The sequence below is a fragment of the Eubalaena glacialis genome, chromosome 3 (genome assembly GCF_028564815.1).
Source record: "Eubalaena glacialis isolate mEubGla1 chromosome 3, mEubGla1.1.hap2.+ XY, whole genome shotgun sequence".
In the NCBI taxonomy this organism is placed as follows: domain Eukaryota; kingdom Metazoa; phylum Chordata; class Mammalia; order Artiodactyla; family Balaenidae; genus Eubalaena; species Eubalaena glacialis.
The window spans coordinates 66,208,057-66,220,219 of record NC_083718.1 but is presented as its reverse complement, the minus strand read 5'-3'; the positions used below and the strand labels follow the sequence as shown (position 1 = coordinate 66,220,219).

At 48.7% G+C, this 12,163-nt stretch overlaps 1 protein-coding gene across 2 annotated transcripts in view; it reads right to left on the bottom strand.

The window, feature by feature from the left end:
- Positions 1-524: 524 nt before the first annotated feature.
- Positions 525-12,163, bottom strand: part of ILDR2 (immunoglobulin like domain containing receptor 2) — a 58,163-nt gene continuing 46,524 nt past the window's right edge. For both annotated transcript variants that reach the window (XM_061183146.1, XM_061183147.1), the window contains 4 exons: positions 11,117-11,230; positions 6,997-7,213; positions 4,872-5,544; positions 525-3,593 (listed from right to left, as the gene is read on the bottom strand). In XM_061183146.1, the coding sequence (XP_061039129.1) occupies positions 3,558-3,593; positions 4,872-5,544; positions 6,997-7,213; positions 11,117-11,230 (1,040 nt within the window). In that variant the 3' untranslated portion in view covers positions 525-3,557. The remainder of the gene's footprint in view (positions 3,594-4,871; positions 5,545-6,996; positions 7,214-11,116; positions 11,231-12,163) is intronic.

Sequence of the window (12,163 nt, the reverse complement as noted above, 5' to 3'; positions counted from 1 at the left end):
ATTTAGAAATATTTACAGATGTGGCTAGGTCTTTTCAGCGTGGAGAGCCGTGGGCTAGAGGGGCAGCCACTTCTCATGCCCAGTTTGCACAGTCCCGTGCCAGGTGCAGAGCATGGAGATGAGGCCGATCATCTCTGCAAGACATTCTCTGCATTAGTGGAGGTGGACAGCAACACTCATGGCTGCAGAACTGAACCCCTGGAGAGCTCCCCCGTGAGCACTAGGTCCAGCAAATGCCCCCAGCTTCCTCGTAAGTCTCTGCATGGCCTAGAGAAGTTCATCTATGCCACCTGCATCCATGCCCCCTCATCCAACACGTCCCTGACTCAGCTGTGACTCACAGGCAAACACTCTCACGCATCATCCCACTGGGGCCTCTGCCTTTCAACCCTCCCCATCCTAACTCACCTCTTTCAGCTCAGACTTTTTAATATTGGCTTTTCAGATCACTGAACATATCTTTAAATAGGATGGATGGACAAACACACACAACACAAATATCAAAATATACCCATTTAAATTAAAAACCTTTAATTCTCTGGGTTTGTTGTAATTTATCCATAGCAATATTTCATATTATATGCATAAAATCTCCCAGTTCTTTCTTGGGCATGTCTTATTCCCCCTATTCAATGGCAGGGTCCCCATGGACGGAGACCAAGTCTTATCTTGTACCCCCAGTAACACCTAGGAAGGAAGCTCACATGTATAAGCACTTCCTATGCAGGACAGGCTACTTAGGGGAGAAGAAACAGAAGGATGTGTTGAGAAAAGCTGGGGTGCCGAGGATGGCCAGCTTTGCCTTTACTTGTCCAGTCAACCTTATCTCCTGTCCACATACCCAGAAATGACTGTTTTCTCTCTTGACTGGAGGCCTGGAGGTCCGAGTGATTTATGCAGCCCTTCGGAGGACAACCTGGTCCCATCTCCCCAGGTTATTTCAGTAGCCTGTTATCATCTTTGTATTTTTTATTGTCTGTCTGTAGTTCTGTTGTTTGGGGACTGCAGGTTTCCAATTTTAATAATTCTTTCCCATGGCTCCCTTCAACCTTCACCAAAATCATACATGCCCCTGACTAATAAAAGCAGTATTTTTGGTCTCTGCAGCTGGTGCTATGGGGCTCTTTGGTGGTGAATAGCCTGACACAGTGCTCAGTATAATGAGATAATAGCTACTGCAGCTACCCAAGATTCTCTAAAATGGCCTGAGCAAGTGGAAATCCAAAGCTGGTGACTAAGAAATGATGTTTTAATCATCTTTACCATCGGAATCGGGGCCCAAAAAGACAGACTAGACCTAAAGCTTTCAGAGGCCAGGGACACCAGCAAGTCTAAAACTCAGCACCAGGGTTATGGCTTGTGTCTTCCAGCCCTTGGAAGTGCCAGCACTGGGCTGAACTGTTCTCCTGGTTCCACTCACACAGGCCAAGGCCACTGTGAAGTCCTTTGGCAGGCCAGTTCTCCCCCAGGCAATGATATCAACTCATCCTTCTGACCCTCACCTAGCCACTTCTTTATTTCATTGCACACATAGGACTGGTTTGGAAATGCCATGAATTAAATGGATACCAGAGGAATGGTACTCTGAGAAAAGGGCCTAGCTCCAGTCAGACGGTTCTGGAGAGAGCAAGGAGATGCTGAAGAAGAAGCCTTTTTCAGAGGTTGTCCATGGATCCATAGATAGAGGATGGACCACTGCTGGGAGTAGAGGGATAGCGCCAAGCATCATTGTCCCCCAGTGATTTGACCCAACCATGTATCCCACCATAACAGTGTGGAACGAAAAGCTTTGACAAAAGTCTGTCAAAGAAAGTGGAGACTGAGAGATCCCTAAGGTTAGATGGAGTCAGGGTTTTAGGGCTAAACATTCAGACAAGAAGAAAAACCCAGTTTTTCCTTGAAGAGAAATGAACATTTAAAGAGTGCACCAACTTCTCATGCCTTGAGTAGGAATCAGCAATTTGGGCTGGGCTCAGGTAGGCAGTTCTTCTGTTGGTCTTGGCTGGGCTCCCTCGTGTGTTTGCAATCAGTTGAGAGTTGATAGGCTGCCAGTTAGGGTGATGGGGGTAACTGGGCCCCTTTCTCTCATCATGCAGCACGCTAGCCCAGGCTCATTCACCTGGTGGTGACTGCAAGTTTCCCAAGAGCAGCAAGAGAGGACAAGCCCCATGCACAAGAACTTGTCAAGTCTCTGTTTGTGTCACATCTGTTATTGGGCCACTGGCCAAATCAAATCACATGGCCGGTCCCAGATTCAAGGGGTTGAGAAACAGACTGCACCTCTTGATGAGAAGGGAAGAGTGGCCATTTTTCACACTCTATACAAATTAGAAAATCCAGAGAGATCTAGCTTTGGGATTTAGGCAAAATCTATCATTTAGGCAAGGGTGGGAATAGGAAGTGCTCCTTCCTGAGAAAGTAATATCTCTCATCTCCCAAGAGCATCTAGAGTGGCAGCCTGGTGAGGCCCAGGGATGCCTGTTCCACACTCAGGTGTCCTGGAATGACGAAGCTGGGATGGCAGGAACAACTCATGATAAACGAAGTATAAAACACACAGAAGATCCAGTGGAGTCTGTGGGGGAAATGGCCCATATTCAAATTATAATGAGACAATATATTCTTTTCTTCTTAGATTCCTTCTCATTCTTCTCTATTTTGCATTACTGTCTTCTCCTCTTTTTCTCCCTCTTCTCTTTCATGTGTATATTTTAATCATTTATCAAAAGGCACCTGATGACAACCTAATCAGAGTGCAGATGGAGGCAGGGCTCTGCGTGTGGCACCAACCTGTGGAGAGTCCAGGAGAGGGGAGGACAGGGAGAGCCCTTGATGTCCAAGACTCAGACGTCGCTGTGCCAAAAGAGAAAAAGCAGTTTATGTTCACAGGATGGAAGAAGAAATACCACTTTGACAGCTCTTGCTTTGTTCCAGCCACTCAAGAACTGTCATTCAGAACAGTACACTGAAGTCATTTCTGTGACTGTCCCACAGGTCACTGTCACTGAGCTCACCACAGGCCTGATTTCAGTGTAACAACAGTCAATGACTAGTGACTGGGAGGTAATGGGGCTAAAAGGTATATTTTGTCTGAAGCTATCTTCCGCTGTCAGTGAATCCCTTCTAATAGTAGTAATCAATTCTGTCTCTAAGCACAGCACAGGAGGTATAGAAAAGCAGACTGTCGGCATAGGCATTATCTGAAAGTTAGCAGTCCAGAGCTAACTCCCTTTCAGAATTGGAAAAGGAGTCCTGGTTTGGCTAAGGAAGGAGATTGGGCAGGATGAATCTGTGGGTGAGAAACTCCATGTGTGGGAATGTGCTCACACGTAGTTGTTTTCTTGATGAGCTTCTCAAACTAGTTAGATGGGCACTGAGGTTTGGAATCAGCCTCCCTTAAAGGCTGCCCCCCATCCCTTGCCAAAGCAAAGATCAGCAAATCTTCCAAGGTGGTGGCCAGAGAAGGTCCCGGGCCTGCTGCTTCTTGGATTTGTGTCTTGTTCCCGTTTTCTGCTTCTGATTTCTAGTCATCCAGAGAGTTGTCTTGAAAACAAACATCAGACCACAAGGGACATCCTGGTTGGAAAGTCACTCTGGGGGAAGAGCAGGAAGAGCCTGATTAAAGAAACTCAACCCAACACAACAGATGGTTCCCTGGGCAGAGTCCACACCTGTTCAGAGCCTGGCACACCCTGACTTTTAGGGCATTTCATGAGGCTTGTGACTACTGTCCCTAAGCCTTAACTGGTGCTGAAGCCAACATACATCTCATGAAACTTAGTCCCATGGCCACAGAATAACTTCTCACCCCTTTAAGGACAACTACAATGTTTACAGTTCCACAACAGTTAGTGCAGATGGTGTATCATAAACCTGATATCACCTGAAAGTTCCTTCCCTACTCACAGTACTTTGGTCATCACAGTTTTTGTTTTGGAGGGGTTAATAATCATGCCAGAACCTTTTTCTGTTCATGTTCTCTCCCCATACTACACACTAAAGAAAATGTCCAGCTTGGAATCATGAAAAACAAAATGGCGGGAGAGGCAGGGTAACTGAGGAGGGGGCAGAAGCATCCGGGCTTGGAGAGTGGCCTCTGGAGTACAAAGGCACCTTGGAAACCCACATCTGTGATTGTCCCCCAACAATCTCTGAGGTCACATTTGGGGGCTGAGGGATGGAACGGGCTGCTCTTGGCATTTAGAAAGAAAACAAAGTCTAAATAAGGCCACTTACACAAGAGACAATTAGCTGGGCAGGGACTGAAAGACTTCCTTCACATATACAGGGCATAGGATAGTTTACACTCAATAAAACGTCAAAGGAAAAAAGAAGTGAGCTGTCCTTCATGAACACCGATGGCTACTAACCTCGGGAATGTGGACTCTTTGGGGCATTTGATGCAAGTTACAAACCCTCACCCTAAAGGGGGTAAGGGATGGGGAGGAAGGCACATATAAGCATGCATAGAGCATAGATCGTCTGCACGCAGACCTCAGAAGCCCACCTAAAGGCCTGTGGTAGTAATGACCCCTAGAATCCCTGATGCTAAATGCTTCTTAAAGCTCGTCATTAATGCTCTCGAATACTCTACACCTACGCACCTGCTACTTCTGCCTTTTTTCAATGCTCCAGGGGCCCACACTCACTTACTTCACCTGGTCCTGGATAGAGGGAAGCGGGGGACAAAGCAGCCTGACACCTGCGTTCCCCAAGCAGGAGGACCCGCTCCCTCCACCTGGGCCCAACTGGGCGTCTGGGGCAGGGCCCTCCTTCTCAGCTCTCCCTCCTCCCCAGCCCCGCGGCTCCTGGACAGCGATCGTGCCCGCTGGCTCCCCGCCCGGACCCCGTGGAGGCTGCCTGGGCCTCACCGTCTTCTTGGCGGGTTCCTTCTTCCTCTTCTTCTCCGAGTTGCTGTGGTAGGGCAGGTCACGGCCGCGGTAGGACGGGCCCCGGCTGAGCTCGAGCTCGCTGTAGGGAGGCAGCGCGTCGTCGGGCGCGTCCTCCTCTTCGCCCTGCGGCGTTCCCTCCTTGTAGGTGGACGGCGGCGACCAGGCGTAGTAGGAGGCGCTGCGCGGGCCGAGCTGCGCGCTCAGCTTGGACGGCGTCTCGAGGCTGCCGCCGCGGCTGGCGCCCTCGGGCAGCGCCTGCCGCTCCACCCCGGCGCCCCGGAACGAGTGGTCGTACTTGGGCGCGGCGCCCGGCGTGCGGCTCACCAGGCGGGGCAGGTGTGCGTCGTCGGGCGGCCGCCGGCGCGGGGGGCTGTAGGACCAGCCGCGGTCCGCGTCGGTCAGGGGCTCCCGGCTGCGGCTCCGCTGTCCGTAGTACTCCTCCAGCGAGCCGTCCTGGTAGAAGCCCCCGTGCGCCCGCGCCTCTGAGCGCTCGAAGCGGCTCCCGCCCCGGGCCTCATGGTTGTTGCCGTCCGCCCTGCGGGACCGCGGGCCGTAGGAGTCAGCGAAGGCCGCCAGCTCGTCCATGGAGACGGCCGGTACCCCGGTGGCGAAGTTCTTCCGCGACAGCATCTCGGATTTGGAGCGCTGCTGGCTGCGGGCAGAGGAGGCGCTGGTCAGTCCAGGTAAGCCGTGCGCAAGGCAGGGAGCTTGAGCGGGGATCTACGGGCCCCTGTCATGTCTGGGGCCTCTGTCAGGAGACCGAGGTCCGAACCACGGCTCCGCTCCTGGCTGGATGAATCACCTCGGGCATCTCTCACGCCTCAGAACCAACAAACAACAAGCTCAAGGCGGCCATGCCCATCTCGAGTGTTAGTGTTAAGGATCAAGATGGGGTTGTGTGGATAAAAATACTTTGTGATCTACACGGTGCTGAAACACACATTGGGCCTTCTTTTGGCCATTATGATGTGACCTCTGGTTGACAGCCTCCTGACTCACTCCTCACACCCTCAAAGCCAGCGTGGGTGATGTGGGCCTGCAGTACACACAGCGGTGGCCCACGGAGTCCCTGTAATATTTGGTGACAAACAGAGGCCTTTTCCTTCCTCAGAGCCGAGGGCAAGTTACCTCTTGGGGTGGCAGGCAAGAGGGAGCCTGCAGTTGGTACTTTGAGAGAAAATCAATATCTACTGCCCTTCAAGATACAGGATAGGTGAGTGGGGAAGATGCTATCCGGAGGGCACTGGCTACACAAAACTGGACAGACAACTTGGCCGCCCCACATTCATTGGCCATGTAACCCAGGGTAAGTTCCTTAGCATTTGTAAGTTTCAGTTTCCCCAACTTAAAATGGGGACATTAATAGTACCTCCCTTTTAGAATTATGAGACTCAAATGCAACAGTATAACATGTTTGGCATTTGACCTTTCACAAAACAAATGATCAAAAATAATGGAGGTGGGGCTTCCCTGGTGGCGCAGTGGTTGAGAATCTGCCTGCCAATGCAGGGGACACGGGTTCGAGCCCTGGTCTGGGAAGATCCCACATGCCGCGGGGCAACTGGGCCCGTGAGCCACAGCTACTGAGCCTGCGCATCTGGAGCCTGTGCTCCGCAACAAGCGAGGCCGCGACAGTGAGAGGCCCGCGCCCGGCGATGAAGAGTGGCCCCCACTCGCCGCAACTAGAGAAAGCCCTCGGACAGAAACGAAGACCCAACACAGCCAAAAAGAAATAAAGAAAGAAGCTTTCATTAAAAAAAAAAAAAAAAAAAAAAATGATGGAGGTGATGGGTGGGGTTTTTTAGAGGTTATAGGATAAAACATGAGAAGAGCAGAGAAATGTTAACAAGGTTCATTAAGGGGTCTAGAGTACCCTCTTCAAAGAGCCTTGAGTGATTACTTCTGCACAAGGTGTCCCAAGTGTTCCCTTGCTTAATACATGTGGGAAAGGGATGTTCAACAGCCCACAGAGAGATGTGGCAGGATAACCTAGAAGGGCAGACAGAGATGCTGTTGGATCACAGCAGCCTCCGATGCACCCTGCCTCCCAGCTCCTGCCCCCTCACGCCCAGCACCAGCGTTGCCCTGCCACGGCTGTCTTCACCTGTGCCTGAAGCTCTCCAGATCCTCTTTGTTATACTCCATGGCCGAGGGCCCCCGGCTTGCCCCGCTGCTGCCTCGCATGACGCCTGACCAGTAGTCAGGATTGCTCTCCAAGTCCCCAGACACAGGGAACTGTTTGCTTCGCATCTGATGGTAAGACTGGCGGAAACTGCTGTCTTCCTCATGCAGGGAGCTGAGTTCCGAGATGGTGTTGTTATCTGTAGGGACAAAAAACCAGGCATGACAGAGCTTCCTACCCATAGAACAGAATGGGAACTCAGTTAACGGCTGAGACTAGAGGCTTTGGGAAACTCCCACCCGAGGGCCTCAATCCTGTCCAGGGTGGGTTGTAGACCTGAACTAGTGGTATTTGTGTTCTTAGCTCAGCAGGAACTGGCTCCAGCTAGAAGCCCACTTGCCTACAGAGAGGGAGGCTTCCTACTTGCTCTGTTCTTGGAATAGGAAAACAAATTGTTATTGTTCCACCTAAGGCAGGCTTCCCAGAACTTGGGCTCTCTACAGCTGGTGTCCTCCTAGTACATCAGCATCCTTGCTCAAATGTTTTTCTTCTTGTTGTTTAATTCGGTGATGAGCCATGATGATCCCAGGCATGAGGCAAAAGGGGCAAAAAGAGAGAGAAGCCACAGACCACAGTATCCTCCCTACTGTTGGCTGAGTCCCAAGATGGGGCCTTCAGAGTCAGTACTACACCCCCGCCTTAGAGGCACCCCATTCCAGCCTCCTGCAGTTGTGCCCCTCCCCACAGAGCGAGGAGTCCACAGGGCCAAGGGGATGTACACACCTAGTGGCCATCCACCCCCCTTCTGGATGTTCATCCAGGAACCTGGACTATCTTCCCCAAACGATACCAAGTCCATTTCCAGGGCCTGAGTAGACCTCTTCCACTCCCCAAAGAGTATGGGACCATGGGTGGCCAGGACAGCTGTTTGGAGGTGCGGGAAGAAAAGGGGAAGGTTGGGCTGCACTTAGGGCTTCTGGGCCTCCGCTTATACTCTGGTCCTAGCCCAAAAATCTAAAGAGGGAGGCGATGGTCACAGCCTTCTCATTTCCTAGGGTGGCCTAAGTAGCTTTTCACAAAAGCACTTGTGAATAAGGACCAGAGTCACGGTCTGGAAAGAAAAAAAAGAAAAAAGAAACTATTTATTTATAAAACTTTGAAATGGGTTGAATTTCACATTGCTTAAAATGTAAATCTAGCGAATCTATTTGTAATGTAACTGAATCCATTCGTTTTCTAAAAATCCTTTGAACTTCAAACTGTTATCAAAATCAACATTTATAAGGTGTAGGGCCTGGCTGCTGAGCAAGAGGTAAACCGAGATCAGATGTGGGAAGCACAAATGTGTGTCTCAGTTTCCCCTCTACCTCGTCTCCTCCCCATCCCCAACGGTCCTTAGAGGAGCAGAGAATTTTTGCTGGTTCCCACCCATGAAGGGAAGGGAGGGTCTACCCCCACAGCATAAACACAGCCTCCTTGTCCTCTTTTACCAGGACACAAGGCTGACCAGGAATGCCGTTCAGTTTGGTCATGTGATCAGCTGGTTTTGAATTATAATCTAATTATAAGCCTTTTCTGCCCCGTAAGGAGAATGGACTAGTTCGTGCCTATTTTAAAGGAAAACAACTCTGATCCTATTGATTAATCAAATCTAGAACCTTTCTTTTCTCATGATCTCAGTGAACTCCAATCTCCCGGGAACCATACAGAAGAGAACTTGAAAATGCACCAAGTGTGCTTATTGAAAAATGACATTATTTATTCAGACCTTTCCTTAAACTTCGGGGAATAATGGACAGTTTTCATTTCTCCAGATAGTAAGGGCTAGCTCTGTTTCACCGTTCATATGATGGATAGTCCAGGCTGTCTGCTGCTTTAAAATTTCTGCCACAGTGAACATGAACATGAACATTCCCCACTTCACAGACACCTAATAATGGAACTCTAGAGCAGGATAGGCAAACTTTTTCTGTAAAGAGCCAGATAGTAAATATCGTAGGCTTTGCAAGCCATACTGTGACAACTATTCAACTCTGCCATTGCAACATGAAAGGAGTCATAAGTAATACAGAAGTGGATTGGCACGGCTGTGTTCCAAGAAAATTTACTTGCAAAAACAGGAGGTGGAACATATGTGCCCTGGGAGCTGTAGTTTGCCGATTCCAGACTGAAATATCCTAAGAGCAACCCCCTATTTACAAGGGGCAGGCGAATGAGGATCACACTGGCTGGGAAATTCATGGGCCTGACCCTGAAACTCCCATTTCTTACAGAATCTGTTACTCCCTTGCCGCACCTGAAACGATGAGACTCATTTTATGATGCGATCTTCAAGAGTGTCCTATGTCCATGATCCACCCCAGGGTTTACTTTGTTCTTCAGGAATAGAACCTCTCAAACTAAAGAGAACTAGATTCCTACTTCATGCCTCTGCAGTTACAGTAATGTCAACCTGCAGGTTCAGGAGTGCTGGGCTCCAGTTCTGGCCGCGACACTGAGCACTGGAACTGGTTACTTTCCCTCTCTGCCTCCCTTGCCTCTTCCGTAAAATGAGGGAGGTAGATTCAACAGCCTCAGTCTCTTCCAGCTCCAACATCCTAAAGTCCTATGAGTTAGAAGGCTGTGGTCTTTGACTAGAAACTGCCGCTGCAGCTATGGCACTGTCCACAGTTGGCTCCAAAGTTTCTAGTTTAACAAAAGGGCACAGGACGGTAATCAGAAGAGCTGGGTTCTGGTCCTGATTCTATCACTTCAACCCTCTCGGCTTCTGTTTCCTCATCTGTCGACCCAGGCCACCCCTTGGACTCTAAGATTCCTTGGTCATTACCTTATGGCCAGCCAGCCCTTGGAGACCACTTTAATCCAGGCAGACAGAAGACATCACCTAAACGGGGATCCACCCTTTATTTTCAACCTCCGTTTTTCACTTTTTCTCTGAGCTGTGTGTGTGAGATTCACAGATTTCCTCCGTGGGCTCTTTCTCCTTGATCTCTGACTATCTCTGTCTCTGTCCCCGTACAGGGATCCATGACAACACTGTTACAACTAGCTTGTCAAGTGCAGTGACATCTGCATTCCTGACATTCCAATCTGGAGATGGTCTTTTTATAACCAGTGTGGTGGGCGGAGGCAGCAATGGATGCAACTCAGACAGGATGAAATTAGAATTGCAAACTGGGAGGGATATGTTGTCTTTAATCTGAATAAAGCTCCTCTAGTCTGGGACTGTTTCCCCAACAATGCCATCAAGTCTCTCGTTGATTCCAAGGCGAGGAGGGTTCAAAGAGAGAAACGTAGTGACCTCACTCCCAGGCCTGCCAGCACCCTCTGATAATTAGCCTGTCCGTGTCAGACCTGCCCTGTGCTGCCTCTCATGATAGATGGTAATTTGGAATCCAAATCACGAATCAGCTGTGTCAGCTGCAAAGTCTCCAAGGGCTGTGGGTGAGTTAAGGGTTGGGGCCCTGACACCTACAGACTCGGTAATTAAAACGTTCTTTTGACAAGAGCGGCAGTCTCTTTGCTTGCCCCTCAGCCTCTGCTGCTGGGCATCTCAAAGGAATGTAGGCCTCTTTTTTACAAGATTTCTTTGGCAGACTTGCTCTTTCACTTTCACTGATACGGCAAGTCGGGCAGCTGGACTGTCGTTCAATGCTAGGGCCTTTCATGTTGGAAAAAACTGATACTCAAGCTTCCACATCCTAAGTCATTATTTTGAATATATTTTAAAGGGAGTAGTAGGGAAAGGCTGTTTTAATAAAATATTTCCAACCCCAGGATTGCACGGCCCCAGCAGTACTGACTGCCCCATGGAGAGACACAACAGGAACCAAGATGGTACATGATTGCTCTATTCATTTTTTTTTTAATTCTATTATGGTTTATTACAGGATATTGAATATAGTTCCCTGTGATTGCTCTGTTCTTCATACCAGAATCCGTTTTTTCTTTCCTCTATGTACTCAAAGCTACTTTCTTTAGGGTGGTATCACCAGCACCCCTACTAGTTCTGACCCTGAAAGCTCAGGCCTGCTCACATATGGTCACCCCCAAATCCCCTTTAGCATGATGCACAGATCACATAAAACTAACAGATGCTCACATCTGCCTCTCATCCTTCTGGCTGGATCAAACTGAGCCAGCTCCTTCTCGACATAGTATAGGACCTTCATGGAGTCTCTCTCTTTGTCAGCTTGGATCCGGTAACCTTTGCGAACTGTTGAGAAATAGACAAGAAGGTGAGGTGAAAAAAATCAGGAGAAGGCAGCTTCCATTTATTTTACCAAGTAGAAAACATGGGTCCCACTAATAACAACTCTTCTTGAAATCACCCAGAAATAGTAACCTGTAGTTCTATATATGGAACCATACGCGAGATCCCCTTTATCAGATGGTTCCATTAGAATGGAGGATTGGCAGGTCAACAACAAAATTCTATTACAGTATATTTTTAGTCATTTGTTAACCTCTGCTTCCTACCTCCTGACCTCTTATAGCTCTACTTAAAGCTCATCTTCTCAAAGTTTGGGGGAGTACAGTCACACTAGAAAAAGACCACTTTCTAGACTAGGGCTGTAGATCACTCTACAGTCTGAGGATCATACCTTCACCTGGTGGAAGCACATGTAGCTTTAAAACAGATACCCAAACATCAGGGACCTTGACACAGGTGGCCTAAAAGCCTCTAGTTGCTTGGGAGGTTGTGCAAAAATTCCATAACTAGGTGATGCATGAGAGCTAATATTAGATTATAGGCTTTATACACATTAGTACAAAATAAAATGCAAAATACATGGATTACTAATTATGGATCCATTATTATTTCTTTAGCATTTTCCTCTTAGGAAAGGGACTACCATATTTTTGACATGATTAATTCAACCTGCTGCTATGTAGTTACAGGCAGGTGTTATTTTCAGGGCTTAATAAAAAACCAAACTAAAGCATGAGAGATAATACCATCTTCTACATTCCCATCACTCATATTGTCAGGGACAAAGGCTGTTGAAGCCCCATGTCACTTAAGCATCAGTCGAGTCCAATACCAGCCCCAAGGGTGATCAGACACGGGCAGGTCCAATCTTCACAGATAAGAGAAAGAGAAAACAAGAAAGAGTGAAAGGAATGGGATGGCGACAGAACAATAAGG